Raw genomic sequence first — 27,422 nt, 5'->3', positions numbered from 1 at the left:
GTTCAGAGTTTTGGAGGAAAGGTTCCAGAGACTTTGCTGTACCACATTCTATAGATAACACCACTTTCTGGGGCACCTAACCATTTGATAAGAGCATGGATCTCATGGTGTGTGTGTGTGTGTGTGTGTGTGTGTGTGTGTGTGTGTGTGTTTTACCATGATGAAAAAACTAATCACCTGCTCTCATTAGGTTTCCTATGGTGTTAATATGTCATTACTGCCATCCCGAAATGAGGTTCTTAGATAAGAAGACACCACATTTGTGGACTATCTTGTAGTTTACAATGGTCATTTATATAAAAAAGTTACTTACTAATGTTTCCTTTTGGGACATTTCCTTCCTATAGGCCAGCAGTTTAATAAAAGCAGAATTAGTATTACCATATGTAGGCTAGTAAATAATTATCTGAAACTTAAGAATAAGCACTAAATTAGGATTCAGATGACTTATACTCTGTCTTATACTGTGTTGTAAATTTGCTTTTCATGTGATACAAACCTTGTTAGTGTCAGATTCTTCCTGTATTAATGAGGAAAATGAGAGGATATGACCCCTAAATTCTTTATGGCTCTCTAATTTGATTGTTCAAGTTATCAAGTTATCCATATCTCTTACCAAACATGTAGTAAGTGGACGGAAATATAGATTAATGGACAGATACTCTTCAATTATACATTAAAATATCAAATGTCTCTTTATCTTATCACCTCCTTCTATAACCACTTACCTGTTCTTTAATGGAATTGGTATTTGAGATTATCGTTCTTATAAATGAGTCTATTAAAATTAGAGAATGAACTTAGAGGAGAAAATGTAACGGGAAACACTGTTGAGCAATGGATCTAAGAAGTACAGAGAGAAAAATGATCAAGAAATGAGGTGTTTAATGGGGGACATTTATTAATATGTCTCCATCACACAGTGCCCCGATACCACCACCATCAAAGCAGGTCTCTGCTATGACCTCCATAGGATGGAGTCCGTGATTGAATTTCAGAGACAGAAGGCAGTTAGAGGCATGGTTCTTCCCAAGCACCTGCAATTCCCACCACATAGACAGCCCTTTATGTACTGACTTCCCTGTCTATGAGGATGTGGGAGAAAGATGATGGATACTTGGGGAGTTCTCTTCGTAAGTGGGGGGTATACAGGCAGATAAACCATCTCACTGTGTCCACAGTCAGTTCAATCAGTCCACAGTCAATTCAAGGGCCACAACATGGCTCCATGGGGCTCCATTCACTCCATAGTCTATGTGAGGGTAACCCCTGGGTTGTGCAGCTCACAGTCTGCTTGGCCACAGTGCAAGATTGCCTTAGTTCTACGTAATGTGCCTCACTGAATAAAACACAGAGAGAGACAGGAAAATCGTGCAAACTTAATCCTAACCGCATTCAATGAGAGAGGAATGAAAAAATAAATTACATGCGTGAACATGTTATTGGTGTTACACGTTCTAATCCATGAAAATTAGCAGTTGCAATTTTTTTTTTTTAACTTTGCTCTAGTTACCAGCCTAGTACTTCTGGTTAAATAATAAGGGCCTTTGTCTTGTTTCAACAACTTGGGTCGTGAGCTCCTGGAGAGCTGAAGCTGTGTCTTTTGCTTCTCAGGGAATCCCACACCCCCACGCATTTAATAGGCTCCTAACTATCTGCCTCTTTCCTTTTGATTTGATTTGAATTGATTTGATTTGATTTGGTTTAAATGTCCCTTAAGAAATACTTCATTCCATGGAGTCAAACAAACATCATGGATATTTTAGGGACAAGTAGACCAATATCTTTTAAGCTTCCTTTTTTTAATTTTTTTTTTAACGTTTATTTATTTTTGAGACAGAGAGAGACAGAGCATGAACAGGGGAGGGGCAGAGAGAGAGGAAGACACAGAATCCAAAACAAGCTCCAGGCTCCGAGCGGTCAGCACAGAGCCCGACGCAGGGCTCGAACTCACGGACCGTGAGATCATGACCTGAGCCGAAGTCGGACGCTTAACCGACTGAGCCACCCAGGTGCCCTGTTTTAAGCTTCCTTTTTACATTTAGAAACCTATGATGTTATCTAAATTCTCCGGCAGTGCCTAAACCCCTTCCACTCTCTGCGAATCTCAAAATATCCAATACATAGAGAAAATTATTGAGGAAATTGTTCTGAGGAAAAGCACGAGGGCCAACTGATTGACCTTCTTTTTGATTGATCTATAAGAATGTCGCCAAAGAGATTAAATCGGCTTCATGTGCACATGGGCTCGTGTTCTTTCCATGGTCAACTGACATGGTTAGGACCACATTCCAGCCTCCGTGGCTGGGGAAAGGTCCAGTTTGGGGTCGGTTTTAGCGAATTATTAGATGACTTTGCTATTTGTGAGTTATTACCGATACAATTCAGTATTGCCACAAAAACTGGTTTGTAATGGAATGGTTTCCGATATTGGCGTCAGGAGGTAATTTTGAAACATTAAAGTTGTGAAAGCCACTGTTACGAGTGAGTCAGCAGTGTGTATAACGTGGATTAAAAGGGCATAATTAAGGACCAGGCAGCCTCTTGACTGTTTGCAGTGCTTCCAAAATCTGATTCTGACGAACAACTCATTTGTGGAACACCAACGGGTCGCTTAGCATCATCTGTGCTGTTTCTGAGCAAGAAAGGACTAGACAATACTGATTTGATTAGTCCTGGTATACTTACGTAGGGAGATAAAAGATGCCATTCACTTTGAACTTTTGATGTTCGCTTTGTGCCTGTAATTTTTGTATCCAGATGGCACAGTTTTATATCAGACCAACCCTAATTATTCAATACTGAGTGGTAAGGCAAGAGGATTTAAAATGATACAAAGAAGATTTGTCGCAAAAGTAAAGGGAGGGTGTGAATGTCAGGGGCATGCTTATTTGGGGGGAAAAAGTTTAGAAGTTCACATTGTTTCGGTACCCAATAAATTAAAACATTTCAATTTGCAAGTATTTAAAGAACTGGAAAATACAAACTTAACATATCCAAGACTATCTTAAGCAACTATTTTTCTTGTTCTCTGTTAAATATATCTTGACATACGACTATTAAACATTTCTGAACATTAATCTTTTTTCTGGAATGAGCATGAAGACTTAGCTCAGGATATACTTCAAATAACTTCAGTATAATTCTGTGTTCTGCATATATATATATATATATGTATTAGATAATCTTATTATGCCTGTTTTTCCATATTTCGAGTCATTGTCATGACATATGTGCGACTAAAATATTAACCCTGTCATCATCTACATTTTATTAAAATACCAACTTACACACCAACATAATTGCTTTTGGATATTGGAGCATAATTCATGGCTAATTTGCATGGATCATTTACTAGGGTAATTTTACATCAAGCATGGATGAAATCAGTGAATACTATAAAAAGATTATTTTAACACATATAAAATCCTTTTAAAAATGACAATTTAAACAATCTCTCCCTATGCTCCTAATTGGCACTCATCCATTACAGGTTTTCTGAAGCCCCTTCTCTATCGTGGATCATTGCAATTTATAGCTCCAGTGCTATTTTTAAATAAAGAACGCACGTAAAAATCAATAGAAAATCTGAAGCCTAGTTCCTTAAAGGCTCAAGCACATAGATATCGCTCTTGCTTTTTGTTACAGGTTAGGAAGGATATCATTGGTTCTGTTTCATGTTCCCTCAAATATTTCACACACACACACACACACACACACACACACACACAAATGATGAAAATATTTCTCTGAAAGCTAGATTTAGAAAGTCATCTACCATGTATTACATTTGGAGGAGAAGAGAAATGGTAATTTGTCATAAAAATGTTGATCATGAAAACATTCTGGTGTCTCTACGCTTATAGGAGCCCAGGAAAAAAGTGCTGGGAATCAAAAGGATACAAGTCAGGCCTAATTGTCCTCCCAGAATCAGCATTTTCAAAGAAAATCCTCCTGATCAAGGAACTCCTGCCCTACTTTGCTTACAAATGCCTACAAGCAATACTTTTTCTCGACCATGCATTCAATGAGAAACCATAAACATGTACAGCAGTCAGGAGAAATGTGTTTTGAGCACGACACAAGACTCCACGGGGCCTAGTCCCGAACCATTATATTCAACCCAATTTTCAAAGACCCTGAGAGGAGGAGGGGACAGCTGGGGAGCCAAGGCACGAATAGGTCTGGAGCTACAGGAAGCAACAACCTGGATGTAACCCAGAGACAGAGGGAGGTGGAAAGATGAGACGCGGGATGGGGGCTGGACAGTGTAGCCGTGCCTTTTCTCCTCCATCTGTAGCCTCAAGGGTTGAACTCCAGGAGCCTGCGTACCTGGCTTTCATCGCAAGGAATGTAGTAATGGGGGGACCAGAAGGTGTGGAAGACGGGGTGCAGGCAAGGTGAGGGACCTGTAACGGAGCCGGCATGGGAAGATACCATTCTGGGTTGCACTCATTTATTTGCGTCCGTCCCTACCTTATTACAAAGTGACTTCAGGCAGCTGGCGTTTGCATATGCTACCCTAATTAGAGAAGAGGTAATAGGAGAAAGACACCCTTTCAAATGTATTTTGGCCTGAAAGTCAAAATAGGACACGATAGCAAATGTCAGCAGAAGCAATAGAGTAAGATTCATCAACTTCTACAGAGCAGATGGCCACCTCCCCCTTCCCGCACCTTCTGCCCCTATTTCTAACTGCTCCTGGTGTCATTTCTTACCAGTCCCAGACGGAGTCTCAGAGTCTTTCCCAAGCTAGTGTATTAATTAGGTCAGTGGTTCCCCTTTGGTTTCCCCTGGAGTCAGCTGGAGGCCACATCCATCACATGGCCAGAGTTCTGATGCCACAGGTCTAGGGTGGGGCCGGGGAATTCGCATTATAAAGAAGTGCCCAGGTGAAATTGATGTTGCTGGTTGGGGTGCAGGTGGCGAGGAATATCAATCTGAGAACAAGTCCTCAAGACGATTCTCCCCCCGTTGACTGCAGCGAGCACAGGAGACAAAGCCTTCCTGCACAGACGATCTTTTGGCTCTGAGAGCATCTCCAGTCCATCTTCACTGAGAACAGCAAGACACCAGAAGGAAGGCTCCCCTTGCTTAAAGACCGGGTAGGGATTGGCAAGGTCTCCCGGGCTTGGAGAGCTACGGAAGAGGGGCCTCGACCACGTCCTGCATGTAACACCAGTCCACCCAGAGGCACTACTGGCTGAATTATTGCATGAGCAAGATTATTCTTTCACTCAACAAATACTTCCTAAGCACCTATTATTCCCTAAGCAAAAATCAAACAAACTGAACTCCTGCCTTCAAGGAGCTCGTATTCTATAAAGGGAGATGAATTTCAAAAATGAAATAACAAGTAGTATATACACACACGGGTACTTATGTGTATATGTGTGTGTGTGTGTGTGTGTGTGTGTGTGTGTGCGTGTGTGTATATATATACACTGTATACATGTGTGTAGCTATATCTAGATCTAGATACAGAATCTAATCTATGTAGCTTTATCTTTACCTATCCATCTGTCACCCATCTATCTAAAATCAGGTAGCAATGGGATTCCTGGGAGGAAAATGAGGAAGAGAATGATTTGGAGCATGGAAGGACATCAGTAATACAATGTTAATGAGATTAACCATAGTCCTAAAGGAGAAAGAACGCCAACCTTGAGAATATCTGGAATTCTGGGCAGAAGGCATTGCAGGTTCAAAGGTCCTGGTGTATTCACAGGATAGCAAGAAGCCAGCGCGGCCAGAGCTAACTAAGTGTGTGGATCAAAAGTGGCCAGGGATGCATTTAGAGAAGAATAAAAGGTTGTAGGTCCTCGCAGGACATTTTTAGATTTTAGCTTTACTCTAAATGAGCTGGGTAACCATTGGAGAGTTTTGTTCAAAGATGAGTTGTGATCTAATTCATGCTTTAAATGATTCCTCTGGATGCTGTGTTGAGAATGAGATGTAGGGGCAAGGACGGAAGTGAGGAGGCTGCAAACGTCATGGTGGGGGACACCATGGATCCATCCAGCTGAGAACAGGGTACCCATGAGGTGCTGAGAATGGTCAGATATGGATCTCTTTTGAAGGCAGGATCCATTGGATATGCTGATAAATAGAGTGCATGTGAGAGGAAGAGGGGAGCAGGGGAGAGGGGCAGATTTACAACGATGAAACCCACCAGGCAGGTGGACAAGCCCACTCTGAGATGGCAACTGGACAGTACGTGGACCAGACACGGAGGACACTGGGTGATGGGCTGCAGGTCTGGCAAAGAGGTCCAGGCTGACGATGCATACTGGCATCGCCAGCATATAGATGGCATTTGAAGCCATGAGACTGGGTGAACTCTCTGGGAGGGTGAATGTAGAGCGGGAGAGAGGTCCAAGGATGGAGTCCAGGTTGTTAATAACCCCACTATGGGCAAAATGCAGCCAACCACGCAATGACACGAATGCTCAGTAATGTTTCGTGGACTTTTAGCTCAGTAGGGGGACAAAACTAATTCACAACCCAGGTCACAGGGTAATTGAACCATATGCTTACGTAAATCATTGAAGAAATAGAACCCATTTCAATGGCGTTGTGTTGGTCCCTTCACCAACCCCTCATGGCTTGTACTGAACTACACATTGACATCAGCACAAGGGTCTACATCAGGAAACAGTTTAAGATGACCTCTCCCAAAAGGTTTCCTTGTTTTTCTTGTTAGGACCCCACTGGTGATATCATTCAGGACCTCAACCAGTGTCTTTTTCATGATGATCATGAATTTAACACTTCTTTTCTTTCTGTCTCCCAAACATGGTTGGTTTTCAGTTGATGTGCACTTTGAAGTCAATCCTATTTCCCTGTTTGCTCTGTCTGCTGAAAGATCCAGAACCAAATGTGTGGGAGGAACCCTTTGGCGCATAGCCTCTCTCCCGGGTCCATCTTATCTTGTCTCATTTTCTCTTTCCTTTAATTTTTCCAATGCATGATATGAACTTTTTTGTTTTTAACTCATTTTGCAATGTTTCAGGCGTGCCTCCCAAATCCCATTTCGACTTAAGTTTTATGTGAATAAATGAACATTGCTTTACAATTTGACCCTGAATCCGCCACCTGGTGCTGATCAGAATATGACGTAAAAATCCTTCCGCCAAAATTTGAATCTAATTAGCAGAAAACAAGATGTTGTTCCTTTTAATCTAATGCTGGTCAAAGGGATCTGTTCAACAATCTCCGGCTATGTGTTCCGTAGTTCAAAAAGGACAGTGAGAGTTTGAAACCCATTCGGAACCGAAGATTAACCAGGCAAATGCAGAAAGCGCTGGCATTCCGAAAGCTAATGAGGGAAATGAAAGATGAATACCGATGCAAGTAAACAACGGTCATGTATTTATGCAGTCAACCTCCCCTATGCCCTGTGGGCAGTGTGGTGCAGCCCCAAGCAGGGCCCCACGGAGGGACAGCAAATGCAACCAGCAGACAGAGCATGCTCCCTGCTACATCACGTTGGCGTCCTGGGGAGAGGACAGATGTCCGAATATCTAGCCGTGCTACGAAATCTAAGGTGCTATGCACTCCACTAAAACTCAGATGCCGTGGGAATGCGTAGAAATTCCTTTCTGACTGAGGGAATCTGCAAGAATTTATAGAGAAGGTGGCCTTGGAGCCAAATCTCAACGGATAAAATAAGGTTGAAGAGTGAGGTGAGGTCAGGTGGTTAAAAAAGAGAACAAGAAAGGTTTTAGAGGACATTCTAAGGAGGGTACATTTATCCTCAGGGTCTAACAGGAGACGGACAGGGAACATTTTTCGAGAAGTGGCAGGACTCAAGCTGTACTTTAGGAATCTAGCCAAGAGCGCTAGCGTGAAAGATGGTGGAGGGAGAAACCAAGAGTGCGGGAAGAGTGAGGAGAAAACAGATGTGGTTTTAATTTGGACTCTTAGCTTTGCGGCAAATTGCTTAACCTCACAGATCCCCAGGATTTTTTTTATTATGAATAACATTAAAATAATCGGTACATGGGGCAAATTCCATGATTGAGTTGTGACAAAACCTAAAAGAGGGCTGACACTTGAAAAATATTTATTCTGGGTTACTACTATTTCCATCATCACCGTCATCATCACTTCTAGGGGGTCGATCAGTTAGGATGCTACCGCTGTCAACCAGCGAAGAAACCGGAAGTCAACATCTAATAGCGCTGCAACAATACTGACGTCGCACCTATTGGAGTTTCGCTAGCACTATGTAAGGCAAGGCGACACCTGAGGAAGCCGCACACTCTGGGGACACAGGGCCAAACGGGTGAGGGACATGGCACGGAGGGCGGGTGACGAGCGGCTGCAGCAGCTTCCGACACACACGCGTGTTGGAGACCATGCACCGCGATGAGTGGCCGTCACGGGGCCTTACGGACCGTTCAGTATGTGTCAAATGGATCTGCCTTTTAGATTTCTCCCCTTCCGAGGATACAAGGAGCAAAGGGAAGCTTTGTTCCCGGTTTCGGATGCTCACACACGTTGTCCTGGTATGGACTGGGAAGATGAAGAGGTAAAGAAGGAGTCAGATGCCAGGACCAGACACTTTGTGTGGGGCCCGCTGAACGAGGGCACAGGTTCTGGGCAGCCGGGAATTGGATAAATGTTGTAATTACCGGATGCCAGCAGACATCACACGGCGTGTTGAGTTGCCTCCTGGCTATTTTTGCCCTCTTCATATCTGGGTCAGATCAGGGTTGCGGTTGCTCTGAAAGTGGGCAAAGGACAGGGAGAGGATCCAGAGAATCAACCGAACCCATGCCTTTGCTCATAGTAAAGGGATCCCAGAGTATTTCCGAAAACGGGAGAAGCGACTGATACTACTCTCATTTCAATCACTCACTCTAGGCCACTGAGGCCAGCATCCAGTGTCTCTTTACTTTGGGTCACCAGGGGCCGCGCCACGCACCCCCACCCCCACCAAGCCCTCTGGGGAGATTTTAGGGCTGGCCTGTTCGGAGTCCCTGCCCTCCAGCTCTCTGGGGCTTCAGGGGGCTGTGATTCTGCCCTGGCCGTGCGAATCCAGCACCCCTAGGAGCAGACGTGTGACCACTCAGACGTGCTGGGTGTTGGGAGGCTGGTGTCTGGGAGCGGCCCTGCCCCCTCCCCCAGCAGCCTAGGAAAAGGACTTTACCTGTGCCCTGCAGAGCACTGTGGATGGGCACTCCCCTTCCAGGGCACGGTGCTGGTGCAGGGTCTGAAGCAACGCCGCCCGAATTTCAGGGAGCCCTTTGTCCCCAAGCAACAAGGAACAAGCACGTGGCCGTGGCCGCTGGCCTCCAGCAGCACCTGGGAGCGGCCGTGACCTCACACATAGGACTTGCCAAATGCAAGTGATTTGCAAACCAGGAAGAACCTGGCCCTGATGCAGTTAGGCATGTTTTCTCCCCCAAAATGTACCAAGTGATAATCAGCACGTGTTAATTTTTCTTCTTTTGAACAATTTGGATAGAACCTTCCAAGACCCTAAGAACACAATATCCTAGTGGCCGAGTGTCTCCGTGGACACACACACAAAATGCTTGCACGCTCAGCCCACGTTAACAACCCCAGGTGAAAGTTTCGTTTACCTCCCGGCAGAAGAGGAAATTCACCTGCCATCTGAAAGCAATTAATTTAGCCCCAGAGAAATAGGCTTGAGACTAAAACATCGAGTGGCACCACAATTTGTTTTTGTTCTTTTCTTTTCTTAGATTAGCTGCTGAATATGCCATGGTTAAGAGAATGCAAAGAAACATTTAATCATGTACAGATTTTGTGGCAGATGGGGAAGGGGAGTTATCACAGTCACAGGGACGGTAGGTGACAATTTTGGAAGGATGGTCAGTAATGACAAGAGAAAAAAGAACATGCAAAACACTTTTCCTGTCAGGCCCTTTGATGGCTGTTATGGGTGTGGAGAGCCTCTTAATGATTCCTAGCATTTCCTTTTTATCAAGAAAAAGAAGCAATACATAGATGCAGCTTTTAGGGAATCCTATCAGAGGGGTTTCACACTCAAAACATATGCCATGGCTTCCGGTAGCTTTTCATCTCAAGGTAGAGACGGACGTGGTAACAACTCTGCCGTGAGAAAGAACAAGGTAATACCAAAGGAGAAAAACAAGCCATAGGTGCTCAGAGTTCACAGAGAAGGTGGCAAAATCAAAGAACGGAAGATCACACTAGAAAGTTCATAGAGTCCCTTTGAAAGGGTTCTTCCCAAAGTTTATCTTTTTTTAGAGGGCAATTTTACAATATCTATATGTTTATTAAAAAAATAGTCTTGAGGAAGTGAATCCTTTCTGACCCATCAACGCTACTTCTAGGAGTTGATCCTAAGGAAATAAATGCAGTGATTCAAAAAGCACTCATCACGATGTGGTTTAGTATAAAATTCATCAAGCTAGCAGAAATCATATCGAGTAACTTCACTGGGACATCGGTTACATGAGCGATGGAATATTCATTCAATGGGATAGTACATAAAATCCACAAACTATATGTATTAAACATTTTTTTTGAGAGAGAAGGATAAAGAGAGAGAGGGGGAGAGAGAGAGAGAGAGAGAGAGAGAGAGAGAGAGAGAGAGAGAGAGAGAGAAAGAGCGCACACACAAGCTGGGGAGGGGCAGAGACAGGAGGAAAGAGAAAATTCCAACCAGGCTTGACGTCACAAACCATGAGATCATGATGGAGCTGAAGTCAAGAGTCAGATGCCCCCGTCTTTTTAAACATTATTGTTTTTCACAGATGATATATATTAATAAGGTGATAATGCTCACTGAAAGAGAAAAAGTAGGTCTTTAAGTGGTATATAAATAGCACCACCTTTGCACATCTACCTACGCATATCGTATAGGAAAACATTTAGAATATTAGATTCATTTTTGTGACTAATTTAAATTTTATTATTACTACTATTATTATTCTTTTTGCTTATCTACAATTTACTCCTTGACCGTGGAAGAAAAAAATTGTTCAGGATGTCACTATGAGCTAAGCCTCTCTGGAATATTCTTTTGCATCAGTGAGTGATTTTGAATGTAATATTTAATGGGTATTTTTAGCCGTTTTGGTACAACTTTCTTTTAACGATATTCTAGTTCTTCTCAAGATGATTATGACTACAGACCAGTATTTGACTACGGTTTATCTTGTTACCGACTTACAGGGAAGAATCACAGTGAAGATTCAAATTAATTAGAATAATTGCTTTCAAGTGTGAGAGTCTCACTAGTATCTCTGTGGATATTAAAAGTACACAGAAAAACGGCAAGAGTAAAACTTTAAGTTTTCATTGCTTTTCAGTCAGTTTAGTTAGTATTTTTTTTTTTTTAATTTTTTTTTTTCCCAACGTTCATTTATTTTTGGGACAGAGAGAGACAGAGCATGAACGGGGGAGGGGCAGAGAGAGAGAGGGAGACACAGAATCGGAAACAGGCTCCAGGCTCTGAGCCATCAGCCCAGAGCCCGACGCGGGGCTCGAACTCACGGACCGCGAGATCGTGACCTGGCTGAAGTCGGACGCCCAACCGACTGCGCCACCCAGGCGCCCCCAGTTTAGTTAGTATTAAAGAAAAGTTGTATGTTTAATTATTGCTTCAACTCTGCTTATCCATATTAACTTAAAAAAAAAAAGACAAAAAACACCACCATTCCTAGAGTAAAAGCAATAGCTCCTCAGGCATGGTGTGAGCAGGCCGGCGAGGAAGTCAGCTGGCCTTTTGTGCACTGGTTACCCTCCTTCAACACAGAACAGATGCTTGAAAAGCCGTAAGTACGAAGCAGGCTCTCCTTGGATAAGGTGATATGCATACATAATACACATATATACATACACATAAGACGTACATATATACACATACATATGCATACACAACGCAATATATATAATATACATATACAATGTACATGCACTATAAATATAAACCTATATACAATGCGATATTCCTCAGCCATAAAATGAAGGAAATCCTGCATTTGCAACAATATGAAATTCTTTTGTGAAATTCCTTCTGCCGAAAGCCTGAACACAGATTCTCAAACCTGAGGATGCTTTAAGAGTTAAATTACTTATGTGAGATATTGAATCCTACCTACCAGCTAATGGGGATGATCGATGAGACCAATAACCCTTGCCTGACACAAAGGCAGAGCGTCGTCTACCCCCAGACTGGACGGGGAGGCTGGCTTGAAGTTCTCTGGCAGCCAGCCCTCCAAGTTCACCCAGATTCACCTGTGGCTGACCAGACCTGAGCTCCTGCACATTTTCAAGAAGCAGCAGACATTTGGCTCAGTGAACAAGGGATTGTAGGTTGGGATGTGATTTACCTTGGACCAGCCCCCACGATCCCACAGACCTACACGGATGTGCATTTTCCAAATCTAAAAGGCACTAAACTCAATATTCAACAATAATAAGGCAGATATACCTATCGTGTACTGTATGCTAAGTCCAAAAACCAAACTCCAGGCCTAGGGGCTTACTTCCTCTTCTGTAAAATGGGAGAAATGATACCGATTCCAAGTCAAACAAACAAATCCTAGTTGGGTGAAGGGTCTCTGTGCATCTCCTGCAAGACCGTGAAATGCATGAAACTGGGAGCATTGTCCTGAGCACAATAAACCAGAAGCAGGAAGAAAAATACCAAAGATCTCACTCACATGCAGACTCAAGAAAAGCCAACTTCTGAAGCAGAACTAGAATGGTGGTCATTGGGGTTTGGGCGTGGGGGAAATGGGGAAGAGGTTAGTCAAAGGGTATACACTTCCAATTAGAAAATGAATAATTTCTGAAGACTGATGTACATCACGGTGACTGTAGTTAATAACAGTGTATTCTATACTTGATAAGAGAGTAGGTCTGAAACGTTCTCACCACAAAGAAAGGCAACTATCTGAGGCGATGGGTGCGTTAATTCCCTTGATTGTGGTGATCGTTTTACATTGTATGAAATCATCATGTTGTACCCCCCAAGTACATATAATTTTATTTATCAATTATGCTTTGATAAAGATGGAAAAAATAAAGTATAAATAAAACAAATAATTTTTGAAAATAAGTACATTGAAAGACATGTATTCACATGATTAACCACCAACAACACTCTAAGTGGGTTCTGTGAGAGTATTTAAATATCTCTAGAATTTGCATTTCCTAAGGCCTATGTGATTTTGTGTTAGATTAATATTCAGGAGAATACTTTATTAAATGAAGTTATTGGCAGATCTTAGGATAGGCCCTACCATTTCTAAGACCGTTCCAGAAATGTGTGACATACAGACTTGGTTAAGATACGAGCAAGGAAGTTATGTATATCTTTGCCAGCATAGCTTGGAGGGGGCAAAAACACACGTACAAATTCCAATCACTGTGTCTCTAGCACACTTCACATTGAATGGGAAAGTTCTCTTGAACTTCAAATCGGGTTTCCACGTGCTTGGAGCCACGTAGACTTTCACGTCCATTCTTCACATGGTTTCCTGTTATTTTTCCTTTATTTCCCAACCGGAAACCTTCAGAGAGAATGGGTTGGAGCTGTGCTTTCTAAATACAGAGTATATAATCAGTGAAAGACGTTTCCGAACACGGATTGATCTGCAAGGGTGTTTCCTCTGAAAGTCTGGATGTCGTGAATTCCCCAATGCTGTTCCATAGGGGCTGTGACCATGTGGTCAGATTAGTCCATGGGTGGGATGTTACAGCACCTGTCTCTTCCGTCCTTCATGTTTACCTGGCCAAAGCCAAAGCATGTGCTTTGCACAACATTTGGGATATAGAAGAGAATAGATAAATTGAAAAAGTTAACGGAACAATATGCTGCTCATGAACGTGAAACGGAAAGTTGTTTATATCCAAAAACTTCTTAGCTCGGCACGTAGATAGATGCCTGTGGGCCCACACATGTATCACATAACATGTAGATACTCCAGTTTTCACCACTCGGCATAGGTAGAACTTGCACACCTAAGAGTGTACGTGTATATCATGCATATATATATGCGGAGGTGGTCAGATGTAATCCCTTTTCCCTGAATCACGTTGCTGCTGGGAGAGAAGCAAGACAAAACTGACGCCTTCTGGGATTGAAAAGTAGGAAACAGCACTGGGCACCCCCAGCCTGTCTAGCCCAGTGTGCGTGGGCTTATGCACACAGGTGAGGCCTGGAGGTCCAGGTGACTTGAGCAAAGGCCTGGGGCCACCCAACAGGGAGGGGGGGGGGCGGGGCATGGCTGGCTTTCAATCCAAGTGAGGCTGATGCCACAGTTTTTGTCTGCAATGACGGCAGGATTAGAGATGTGCCCCTGATGGAGGGAGGAGGTGGGCCTCCGCAAGAGCGCTAGCCACTCCGTGGCCTCAATGCAGAGCCCTGCGCGTGGAGGGAGCTCACCTCCTGTGACACGAGGGTAGTGGCCACAGACCGCAGCAGCCGGGAAGGCAGCAGCCGCAGACCCACACCCGGGGGTTGCGCGTACTTGTGTGAGGTGTAACCAGGTCTGCAGGAGCTGGGCGGCGACATAGGGGTGCCACTCGGTGAGACACCACAGGCTCTGATGATCTCAGGTGTCACAGCCCTACGCCTCGGGTGCCCTGCGATAGCAGTGGGGGCGGCTGAGCTCCTGCCGTGGGCCGTAGCGCAGCAAGGTGGCCGTATCGTACCAGCTGGTTGCATAAGGTGTTGCTAAAAACATAAGTAAGTTTGCTAAAAAAATAAATTAGCCCATTTCAGGTTCTTGAAATGGTCTAGGATAAGACTAATCTTACCCCAAGATTAAGGAGAAAGTATTTCTTACAATGTCTTAGAACACATGTATGCTAAAAATATCAAAGAGAAAATGATCAGTGATCCAGAAATCCAATGCTATCTTGCCTTAAAAAAAAAAAAAAAAAAAAAAAGTTGGTCTTCAGGTATTGACTGCGCATGCATTTATTATAGAGATCTGTGGATAATGTCTCTTTTAATGGCCAGAAAATGATATCGATACTCATCCGTGTCTAGCACCAACTGTTAGCTGTTTTGAAAGTCCAAGTGATATAGGAGACAAAGAATGTTTTTCCTGTTGGCAAAATCCAGACACCTGTCTTCACAGATAGTTATAAAACGACCCACCAGGATATTGGACAGAGCAGAGGATTAGAGACACAGACCGGAAGATTCGTTTTCCAGGTCACTGACTTAGAGGCAGAAGAGCTTGCTCCCCGCCCAGGATCTGTAATACAGATATGACCTTGTGCCATGTATGTGTGGAACGGCTCCCCCCACACGGAAGGGCATGCACACAGCCCCGGATGCGGTGAGGCTGCCCTCCGGTGTAGGAAGGAAAAGACACCCATGGGCTGACTCTGCTTTCTGGGTTGGCCTCCTTCCCCTGTCTGGAGGGGGGCCCAGGGGCCCAGAGAACTTCCCACTGAGAAATGGTGTCAGAGCCCGCTGTCTCTTGACTGTCTTATCCTATTACTTGTCTGTCTGAGCCATTTCCCCGGCTTCATTCAGGGCAATTCCCTGACATTTAGTCCTTGAGCTTTAGAGGACAGGATTTGTCACATTCTCTCCCAAATGATCCTCTCTGCTTGACCTCCGGGTTAATTCCTGATGCCTGGCTTTCTGAAGTCCTGGACACCTTTCTGACCCTCTCTCAAATCCCTCTTGTCTGTCCTGGGCCTCTTTGCCCCACCTCTAATAGATTTTATTGTCCTGCTCCCGCTCCTTCCTTGACACAGACTGATGTTTTCACTGTCTTAAGTGAGTCCGGCATTCCTGCTCTGGGTCCCGTGGATATTCTAGGAGAAACACAAAGAAGATGCCAGATCTGTCCCACTCAGTGTTCACACTCGACAGAGACTTCCCTGTGTGTGGAAAGATGGGAATGGCATTCTCAAAAGGAGTTTAACTGTTCTGCAGTCTTACGGTGTGCCGCTGTTTGAGTAGCTCACATCGTGAGCAAAAATAAAAGCACAGAAACCATTCAAAGTGGGTATATTGAGACTCTCTGGTGTATGCACAGTGCTGCAAGCATGAGGGAAATTAATAAGGTGTTGGCCGTGCCCTCAGTGGGCTCCCAGTTCAGTCGGGGAAGCGGACATCTACATAACCACCCACAGTACCACACACTCCTATCATCTCCATAGAAATATGCGAGCAGGTGCTCAAGGGTTACGAAGGCACGGGTGGTTGATCCTCCCCACGGCAGGGAAGGAGTTTAAGAGGGATAGTCTTCTGCAAAAGCTTTGAAATTTGAGGAGAATTTAAACAGGCAAAAGCCAGGTAAGGGGCTCTGGCTGGGGGAGAGCGGGGGAAGCAGACCTGGAAGCTGGGCCACCTGGGACAAGCTAGGGAGCCACCCTCTGTCCCTACAGAGGACTTGGGAAAGAACAGACAGGAGATAAGGCAAGCAGTGGTTGGAGTGTCTCCGGGAAGTGTCTTCAATTCCAAGCTAAGAAAGTTGACGTCTTTCTCGGGAGTGATTTGGAGCAATGAAAGCATTTTTAGGAGAGGCTCGTGCTGTGATTTAGCTTGGGAATCAGCACAAGCTGTTCTCGTCGCTGTCCCCAGTGGCCCCCCCCCCCTTATCCATTCAGCTGGCAAGTCACAACTCAGACATCACACCTCCAGGAGTGGCCTCCCCCCTCCCCAGAGGAGTGGAAACCCCCTATTGTGGACGCTTATGTGGGCTGCACTCCGCTGATGCCTGTTGGGACCACAGCTTGCTGGAAACTTATGTCTTCAGTGCCCGGCAGGGTGTCAGGCACACGCAGGTCATTTCTAATGTTGATTTGAATTACAGTTAGGGCAGTGATGTCGTAGTTACACAGAGGGACAGGAAGAGACCTCTCCAACAGCACGCATAGAGGTTTGGGTTGGCCAGGACACAGGCAGTGCCTGGTTAGAAGAGAGTTGTGTAGCAGACGTCACAGAGTTGCGTCCGAAATGCTCAGCGTCTGAGTAGATTTTGCATGCAGGTCTCAGGTGGAGAAGGCATCTATGAGATGAGGGTATCTTGCACACTCTGATGCCTCCCTTGGATCCACTGCTGCCCTGCCTGATTTGGTGTCATCAGGATTACACATCTGAGAGCTTGCCACACTTACAGAAATCTGGGACATGGTGTGTCTATGGTCTAAGCGTCTGCCAAATGGCTCACCAGCCACCAAAGGCAGAGCCGAGGGGGTGGGTACTGAGGACATTTCTGGAGCAGCAAGTGGTGGCTCTCTGGATTTCCTTAGGGATTATTACAGTGAGTGGAGAGTAGATGTCCTGTCCATGAAGAAATGGAGCTCTGGGGGCATCTATTCAGATCGCATTCCCTGGAGCTGTGCATGTCTGTGTGCAGAGACCTAGGTGTGGGGCATATGGGAGCCATTGTTATTTTCCTGGCACAGGTTCTCCACTCCTTCTTCGCTTTCCTCCAGGGTCACAAAGGTGTACGAGATACCCAACACAGACATTGCCTGGGCACAAATGCAGCCCAGCCTGGTGTGACAGGAAGCGTTGTTTAGAGCCGCACTCACTTTGTGAAAGGCAGCCGGGGCTGGGCCACATGTTTAAAGTTACTAATTCCATTTATTAATCCCATCTGTAACGAGCTGCTCCTATATGCCCAGCGCCTGGCTAGGTTCCAGAGCGACAGTGGGGATAATGCAACTTCAACTCTGAAATGTCTCCATGAAGGCTCCAGGAGAAGACATAACCCGGGAGGAAGGATCTCAACTTCATGGTCAAGTCATGCTTCCCTGACAATGACACCCATAATCTGAAATCGACAGGGGGACCAGGAATTGCTAGCAAGCAAAGAGGAGGTGCACCAGGGTGGGTGGGTGTCCTGGGTCCTGGTGGGAGAGTGATCTGTACAAAGAGTCTGAGCAAGGAAGGAGCACTGGGCTTTCTGCTGGGAACTGAACCAAGTCAACCACATCCGCATCAGAGCATAGAAACCAAGGGGAGGGTGTGTACATGGGGTGAGCCTAGAAAGATGAGCCGGGAACTGAACGGGGGACGGAGAGCTCGAGAGGCTAGAAATCGTTTTTGTAAAAGGCACAGAACATACAAGACGAACACAGAGCAGGGACAAGGTGATGGCTACAGACATGAGAGGAGATGGCGTCCGTGAGAGGGAGGAGAATAGCTATTGGCGTGCCATCCTGAGCGAATCTTCACAGGTACCTCGAGCAAAGAGCGAAGCTAGAGAGAAAAGCCGTCCATGAGAGGGCAGACCTGCATGAGGGCTATTCATGAGTGCCATGGTGCGTGGAAGAGATGTCTAACAGAAAGAACACATTGCGATGAAAGAAAGAACTTTCTAAAGGAGAGGTCTTCTCCTGTCGTATGCTTTGAAGTAGGCTAGGGATGGTTTTTTGTTGTTTGGTTGTTTTCTTTTGTTATTGTAGCTGTGTCTCCCAGAGGGTAGATATGTGAGTGTGAAACTTTAGGAATAAATTTCTAGAAATATCTGTATATAAATATATCTATTGTATTTTATATATATCTCTGTATATGCATATTTATTTGTGCGCACACACACACACACACACACAGACACACACAGACACAGACACACACACACACACACACACACACACACACTTCTGGATCTCTCCTTTTCATTGCTTTTCAATGAACTTCCAAGGTAAGAACTACCTTTAACATCCATCGTTACTTCCATCAAAGTCCAAAATATGGCTTAGAAGAAGCAATATGAACTCAATGTATGTTCAGAAGACAGTGGCTTTCCCTGGTAACATGAATAACACTCACTGAGAAGCCTGACACTTCAGGAACCCTTTGTTGGATCAGATTATTCCATTCCATTTTTATAAAGCAGAGGGAAGTGAAACACCACCCTCTGAATCATGTCAGTTACATGTCCAGAAGAGCACAGGAAAATATGACAACTTCGAGATGACTTTCTGTAGATGACAAGCGATCAGCTCTTGGGAGTAATAGGTTTATGACATTCTTGAGTCTCTTTAGGGAGGCTGGGTAATTCACAGTCTCTGTTGATGGTATTAATGCTTTCTGGCTTCTTAGTCATCACAGTTAAAGAGGTTTAACTAGAGAGAAACTCCCAGCAATTTATATGATGATTTTCTAAAGACATAAGAAATCTGGCTTAATGTCAAACAAGTGCTCAAACAGAGCTCTTTCAAAACCTTTCACATTTCCAAATGCATTTCAGGAAATTATCTCAATAAATTGACTTCATGTTTTTCGAGTTACGTAAGTAAAATGAATGAGTCACCGACACAAGGCAGTAATGGTTGAGAAGAAGAGGTACTCAAACCCCTCATTTTACACCTGAGAGTGTGGGACTGCGGGAGGTTAAGTGGGAAAGGAAGTTATGAACGTATTATAAATAGAACCCTGAAATTTATGGTAAAGCTATTTGGAGAAAGTGGAACAGACTGGCCGGTTCTATTTCGGCTCAAAGAAGGTCGTCTTAACTTTAAGTACCCCGCGGGTCCCACATCTATTTTTACTGTTGGCAGCAGCGAAACCTTGTTGAGTCTTTGAAAGAAATGAGTTTGCCAATGGATGAAATTGCCTAATTTGGCCGTCTTGGGGGGAAGAGTGAGAACTACCAGTTCCTTTAGCCATGTCTAAAGGGACTGCTCAATATTCGCGCTGTGAGGCTTTATGGGTTTCCTGACCTAGTTTGAGATGCTCCAGAAATGACATGCCTCTCACATTCCCTCAGGAAGACCCTTTCCTGGCAGATCACCCTGACGTGTCCTTTATTTTTTAAGTCCAAATATACTTGAATCTCCTGATTTCACCAGGTAATTTTCCTTTGCTTTTATGCGTATAGGATAAAAATTCAGAATATGTTAGACACTTTCAACTAATAGACAGAAACGTGTCTTGATCCCTGCCATTATTTCATCCTTTCTCTGTGAAATGTTTCTGCTTTGTATCTTATGCTCACTATTCATGTCAAGTTCCTACTATTGCCCCATAATCTCTCACGTCCCAAACTACTTACTTATTAGAAAACCAAATCCAGAAGAGTTCAAAGACATACAGCTAAGCACTGAGCAGGACTTTTCAGAGAAACAAGCCAACAATGATGGATGTTCAATCCCTGATAACTATACAAAGTGTTTAAAATGGGCCAGTTCCCCAAGATTATTAATAGCTTCAGAGTGACGGCATGTTCTACCCTATTTCCTTTCATTCCGGACTGTTTTAGAATGAAACATATGACACATGTATGAAAAGGTTTGTTTTCCATTACTGCCATAACAACTTCACACAACTATGAATGCTTAAACTGACATGGATGTATTATTTTATGGCCGTGCTGGTTATAAATCTTACACAGGCTATACTGGAATAAAACTAGGGTGTCAGCGGGGATGTTTTCCCCCTCCAGGCTCTAGGGAAGAAGGCATGTAAGGACCATCCACATTCCGTGGCTCGCGGCCCCTTTTTCCCTTTTCAGGGTCAACAGCCATGGCCATGACTCTCATGTGCATCCCCCTGACCTCCTTCCTGGGTTCCTTCTTCTCCCTGACTCTCCTCCTCTGTCTCCCTCTTCCATTTGTAAGGATTTTTTATTACATTGGGCTACCCCATAATCCAGGAAAATCTACCCTAGGTCTGTAACTTTATCACATCTTCAAAGCCCCCTTTTGCCACGTAAGGTGACATAGTCACAGGGCCTGGGGATTAAGCTGTGGACACCTTTGGGAGCCATTCTGATGCCACCAAGCTGTTCAGTTCAATTCTTTACATCTTGTCTGAATCATCCAAGTTCTTAGTAAATCTATTATAACAACCACTGGCTTGTGTATGAGTCAACTTCCTTTAAATTAGTTTGCAATGAAGGAACAATTGACTTTATAATGTAATCTTTCTGTTAAATGACAGCTTTAAGATTAGCCCAGGCCTGGGGCACCTCGGTGGCTCAGTCTGTTGAGCATCGGACTTTGGCTCAGGTCATGATCTCATGGCTTATGAGTTCGAGCCCTGCATCAGGTTCTGTGCTGACAGCTTGGAGCCTGGAGCCTGCTTTGGATTCTGTGTCTCCCTCTCTCTCTGGGTAACCCACCCCCCGCACCTGTGCTCTGTCTCTCTCTCAAAAGTAAATAAACATTAAAAAAAATTTAGCCCAGGCCTGTGGAAGAGGACAGAAAAAGTCACAGTTCCAAAGGATATGCCTTATATAGAACCTCCACCAACCTGACACCCCAAGAAAAGAGGATATGAATATTTGTTTATTTCCCATGGACAAATCAAGAAATCCAAGCACGTCGATCCACTCTGGAGTGTGATTCATTGGCACGGCTTGCCTCTCACCATAGAAAATGAATTATATAATTATTACAAAGTCCTCACCCTTGACTCTATATAAAATGCATCTGTCCAGGAGTTACGTATTTTTAGAAACTAGTTACACTACCTTCATATGTGTCACCTAATTATCTACCTGCTCAGTATTTTTACAAATTGCCTCAGATTCAGGGGCGCCTGGGTGGCGCAGTCGGTTAAGCGGCCGACTTCAGCCAGGTCACGATCTCGCGGTCCGTGAGTTCGAGCCCCGCGTCGGGCTCTGGGCTGATGGCTCAGAGCCTGGAGCCTGTTTCCGATTCTGTGTCTCCCTCTCTCTCTGCCCCTCCCCCGTTCATGCTCTGTCTCTCTCTGTCCCCAAAATAAATAAACGTTGAAAAAAAAAAAATTAAAAAAAAAAAAAAAAATTAAAAAAAAAAAAACAAATTGCCTCAGATTCGCCAAAGCAAGGGTCAGCAAACCATGGTCTACAGGCCAAACCTAGCCTATAAACTAAGAATGGTTTTTACATTGTTCAGTATTTGAAAAACCATCAAAAAAGAGTAACAATTGTCTTTCTCTGACTTATTATAGAGCATAATACTCTTTAGCTCCACCCACATCACTGCAAAAAGATTTCATTAGTTTTTATTACATATATGTGTAATATATATGTGACATCTTTTTTTCTTTATCCATTGGTCAGTCAGAGGACTCTTGGGCTATTTCCATAGTTGGGCTGTTGTAGATAATGCTGCTATAAACATTCCAGTGATTTCATTCATATGTGGAATTTAAGGAAGAAAGAAAGAAACAAACAAACAAAAGACAAGCAAAAGGGGGGACAAGAGAGGGAGACAAACAAACTCTAGAGAACAAACCGATGGTCACCAGTGGGGAGATGGGTGGGGAGATTAAGGATGCACTTGCTGTGCTGAGCACCAGGTGACACATGGAGGTATTGAATCAGTATATCGTACACCTGACACTCATATTACACTGTATGTTAATTAACTGGAGTTTAAATAAACACTTGAAAAAAGAAAAAAAGTAACATTTTGTTTAGTAGAAAAATTACATGACATGCAAACCTGCATAAGGGAAGTGCTCCTGGAACACAACCATAATAACCATTTTATGGCTGATTTTTTACTACAACAGCAGAGTCGAATGGTTACAGCAGAAACCACATTACTAGGGCACCTGAGTGGCTCTGTCGGTTAAGCATCCGACTCCTGATTTCAGCTCAGGTCATGATCTCACGGTTTCCGGGTTCGAGCCTCATGTTGGTGCTCTGTGGAGCCTGCTTGGGATTCTTCCCCCCCTCTTTCTCTGCCCCTCCTTTTCTTGCACACTCTCTCTCAAAAAATAAAATAAATAAATGTTAAAAAAAAAAAAGAAACTGCATTCCTAGTAAACCCTAAACTATGTCTTCACTTTAGAGATGAAATTTGTTGATTGACACAAAACTATTATTTTTTGTGGGTCGGTATTTGAAAAATGTGGGAGGTGGAGAGCATATTTACTTACGCACATTACTAATGTTGATACACAACTAAAATGCAATCCCACCCTGCTCTTGAGATCTGAACCCCTCAAAAAGAACCTAATTGAGGAGGGAAAATACTGTTAAAGCCTCAACAAGTAAACATGGAATTCAGTTATAAAACTGCCAGCGAGTAAATGTAGGTGAGCAGGATATACTGGGTTTTTGAATCCAGAAGTCACTTGCCTTTTGGCCATTGTCAGTATGAGGCAAAGGGGTAACCTATTTCTAACAGAATCTAACACACGCTCACCAAGGTGGTGGGGGAGAAAGCCTTCCAACAAAGTAGCAGAGTAACGCAATGCTTCCTAGAAGCAGCTGTATCTGACCTCGGCAGTCAGAACTACATAAATCCAGGCAAATAGGCAGATCGGAGTGGTGTATTTCCTCTCACAGAAGATTATTTCAAACGGTGACATAAACACTGTTGCAATCGGTTACAGCCAAGGTTTGGCTTTTCTCTTTAAACGGATCCTTTAAAAACGGATCCGTTTTTAAACCTGAGAGTTTAAATTGAACACCCTGACATCAGAGAGCTTGACTATGTATTTCATTTGATGCTGCTTTCCCTCCAGATAATGGAGTAAGGAGGGAAGCCAGCCCGTGCCTGGGGAATCCTATGCACGGAAGACGGCTTGCAGCCCGGCCAAGCAGCCCTGCGGGCACAGGCCAGCCCACGAAGGGCAGCACAGATTCCAGCCACAAGTGGACTGCTTAAACCTTTGCTGATCACCGGCACTAATAAGCATCGTTTTGCAAATGTACTTGGCAACTGAGATGCAAAATAATCCTATAATGCATAACTTGGGGTGACATTTAAAACGAGCATCAGGGGCATTTACACGTATCTCTTGATCATCTCTTTCAAGCCCTCGGTGGATGTGTTTTCAGGTCGTTTACATACTGGAAAGTAGAGGTTCAGAAAAGATAAGGCAACTGTACCACCTGAACTTGTACCAGGTGGGACCAGAGGTGGCCCCACCCAAGGATACTTCTGCCTTTGGCCAAAACCCAACGTACCCCTGTGTCTCCGACAGGGAGGAGTTTTACCCCCTGAGAAGACTTTCACTTCTTGGAGATGCCAGGTTTTCAGTAGCAGGAAGTAAGTTACTCTTTTTTTTTTTTTTTTTTTCCTGACAACTAAACCACACAGTGTAAACTGGGACGGGAGCTTCAACAGCTTAGCCAGAGATCCTGTCTGATTCTGAAAGATTTAAGTGTGTTTAAATACCGCTTACCCCAAACATAACTTTACCTCATTTCAAATCTCTTCCACAGTGCTTGTCCCCAACCCCCTAAACACTGCTCTTCCTCCCGTGGGTGGGGAAGGGCCACTGTTTGGAACTCTGTGCACAGGAGACTAGAAATGCGGGATTCTATCAACATGATGAACAGTGTATCTGAGGGCAGGTCAGAATCACAAAGTGTTGAAAGGGTGAAAGGCAGAATGTTACCGTTTGCCTATTTCTTGTCCTTTTAGAAGTCATTAGGATTGAGGTCCTGATGAAAACAGGGTCTGATAACAGATCCAAAGAATATCTTCTCATGTGTCCATCATTAATAAAGAAGAATAAAAAACGTCAAGTATGGGTGAAAGCCTTCACGTCATCAAGGGTAAAATATAGCGCTGATATGCGGGCAAACGTGAAATTACCTGAGTCATTTCAAGGGGTCAGCACAGCTCATCAATGACTTCTGTCCTAAGCAGCTCAAAATCATGACTGTCAGCAGTCAATTTGAAAAGTGGGTTTGAGGGGCTCCCGGGTGGCTCAGTCGGTTGAGTGTCCAACTTCCGCTCAGGTCATGTTCTCGCGGTTCATGAGTTCGGCTCGGGCTCTGTGCTGACAGCTCAGAGCCCGGAGCCTGCTTTGGATTCTATGTCTCCCTCTCTCTCTGCCCCACCCCTGCTCATGTTCTGTCTCTCTCTCAAAAATGAATGAACATTAAATTCTTTTTTAAGTGGGTTTGATAGAGGACATTTATTGGTTGATTTATAAGGGAGATTTTTTTTTTCTGGTTCTCTTTTCCAGGCTGACTGGCATGAACCTTCCTTCTCCCGTTATAAGCAGCAAGAACTGGTTACGACTGCATTTTACATCTGACAGCAACCATCGGCGCAAAGGATTTAATGCACAATTTCAAGGTAAGAATGCCCCATTTGATATACAGAAAATAACGGAAGATATTTTGGCGTTCTCACCCTCAAGGTTCAGGATTCCCTTGCCAGAGATGGAACCAGAGATATAAGCTTGAAAATACCTTCTAGAACTTTCGTAAACAATTGACTTTGGAAATTCTACAAAGGGAACTAGCAACTTACTAGTAAAGCTTTCTTGCTTTGACCGCATGCAATGTATTTTATTGTTTTCCTTGAATTATTACTATGTTTTAATCAGTAAGTCAGTAAATATATATTAGCATTTATTTTAATTCATATTTACCTAACCGGAAAATATCCACAGTTGCCCTGTTGTTTTCTTTATCCGCTCCTTAAAAATGGTACAGCATATAGGCCACGCGAATATGCAAGTGTGACATCATACCCTTTCAGCTGTAACATATATTCACAGTACCTAAACCCAGCTACCTGCTTTAATAATTTACATGTATGTGAACATCAAAAGGAAAAATGTGAGATTTTTTTGCAGCTGACTGAAACAAAGTCTGTAGTCATCAGTATGTAGGTTTGAAACTTCTTCTTGGTATGGAATTTCTAGTGTTTATACCTGGATAATATAGTGTCCCTGCCCATGTGTTTTTAATAGTCAATAATCCTTATCGATACCATAAAAAGGATCCAACTTATTAGGAGATCCATTGAAAACAATTCCATTTTGCATTTGCAAATAACAATCAAATGAACCTGTCAGAAAGCAGGATGCCCTCCCAAGCAAACTTCTCATGCTTCCCCCAAATCATGACCATGAGCACATCAGTTAAGGCCGCATTCCCTAAACACTAGGCACATGCAAGCCAGGACGTCAAACGAGGAGATTCTTATAAGCCCCCACGCTCCAGAATCTAGTAGGTCAGAGAGACAGTTTGCAGACAGCTCCCATGAAAGGCAGAATGAAAAGCGAAATCATGCCAGCCACTCCAGGAGATTTTAGTAACGTTCCAACAAATGGTCTGGACGTGTCCTATCTAAAACCCACTTTAAAATCCATAATGCCTTCATTGTGTCCTTTTGGACAAGAGGTAGAAAACTAAGAGTAATTTTCAGGGGCTTGAATACAGAAAGCACTGGGGAGCACACGTGGAGGAGGAGTGCTGGTTTTATTTGCCACCGGGGTCCCCGGGGCAGGGGGACCTTCGAGGAATTGCCAGACTTCAAATGCAGGGCCAATTGTGTTTTACCAAAATGTATTCATCCATCATCAGGAGCCTTGCCCATCTCACATCGTCTTCTGATGCTGCCAGAAAGTTCTTACCTTTATCTTCTTTGACTGCAAATATATGGTTTTATAGGAGTCATTACACTTGGCTTCTTTTCCTGAGATCAGGCAAGGCTGATCTCCTTTTTTAGAGATCTCTATTTGCCACTAGCTTTTAAGGCTGCATACCATGCCTGTAGTCACAACAGGGGGCATACATAACATATGACACATACATATGCTGTACAGTCTGCATCTGGAGCGCTTTCTTGTCCAGAAAGAAAGAAGGCAGGACGCGGGATTAAGAATGCGAGAGGAGACAAGAGCCCGGGTAAGGGTCTTCGCTCCGTTTTTATTAGGGTCAGAAGGCTTACAAACATGGTGATGGATGTGCACAGAGACAATAAATCTGTGAACACTAACTCAGGGGCCTGAGGGCAAGATGTGCGGGGGGGGGGGGGGGGGGGGGGGGGGGGGGGGGGGGGGGGGGGGGGGGGGGGGGGGGTTTAGGGGTTTGGGTTACTACAAAGCAAAATCCTGGCCCTGGGCTGGAGGTTGTTTACAGCAGACATGAGGTCCCACCTCTGTTTAGGGAAACAGGCCTAGGGGACAAGGAAGACAGAGCAGGCTACCTCAGGGTCAACAAGGCACCTTTCTTCTGCTAATTAGCTCCCCTCAGGGCAACTTTGCCTGCAGAGGTCTATAGCCCTATTTACCAGTTTACCTCCTTGGATCCTTCCTTCCTGTGAAAGCAGCTTCCTGCTCTTGTACTAAGTTGGAGGGATGTTACCCGCCCTGAATACCTAATCTTGTTTACCTCATCTTGGAGGTTTTCATCCTGAGATTCCCTATCCTTATACCTTTGTCCTATACTGGGACCTTTGCCCTGTTTACCTATTCTGGGACCTTTGCCTGGGAAGTTCCATCTGAGTTTTGTCTATATCCATCCATATCCACAGAGATATATAGCCCTGACTTAGAAAAATCCTAAATCAATATTCAGAAGGCAAACTGACTGACCAATAGGTAGGTAGGTTGATCAATAGGGTTGTTCTATAACTACTGATTGATCTTCTCCAAAGGTCCTGATCCTGATTAACAGATGGGCATTGAACCACAGAAGAAATTTCTAGGTATCATTCCTCAAACCGGATCAGTGAATTTGGCATCTATACCAGTGATTGGAAGAAAGGCAAAAAATAGAATACCAAATTCGAAGAGGGTCCAAATTGGTAGA

General features: G+C 44.1%; 1 protein-coding gene across 5 annotated transcripts in view; it reads left to right on the top strand.

The window, feature by feature from the left end:
- CSMD1 (CUB and Sushi multiple domains 1) overlaps window positions 1-27,422 on the top strand; it is a 2,022,178-nt gene that overhangs the window by 1,259,931 nt on the left and 734,825 nt on the right. For all 5 annotated transcript variants that reach the window (XM_045451804.1, XM_045451793.1, XM_045451792.1 and 2 more), the window contains one exon: window positions 24,842-24,954. In XM_045451804.1, the coding sequence (XP_045307760.1) occupies window positions 24,842-24,954 (113 nt within the window). The remainder of the gene's footprint in view (window positions 1-24,841; window positions 24,955-27,422) is intronic.

This window comes from Leopardus geoffroyi, chromosome B1 (genome assembly GCF_018350155.1).
Source record: "Leopardus geoffroyi isolate Oge1 chromosome B1, O.geoffroyi_Oge1_pat1.0, whole genome shotgun sequence".
NCBI lineage: Eukaryota > Metazoa > Chordata > Mammalia > Carnivora > Felidae > Leopardus > Leopardus geoffroyi.
The sequence above is the reverse complement of the archived record's forward strand: the minus strand, read 5'-3'. Positions and strand labels throughout refer to the sequence as shown.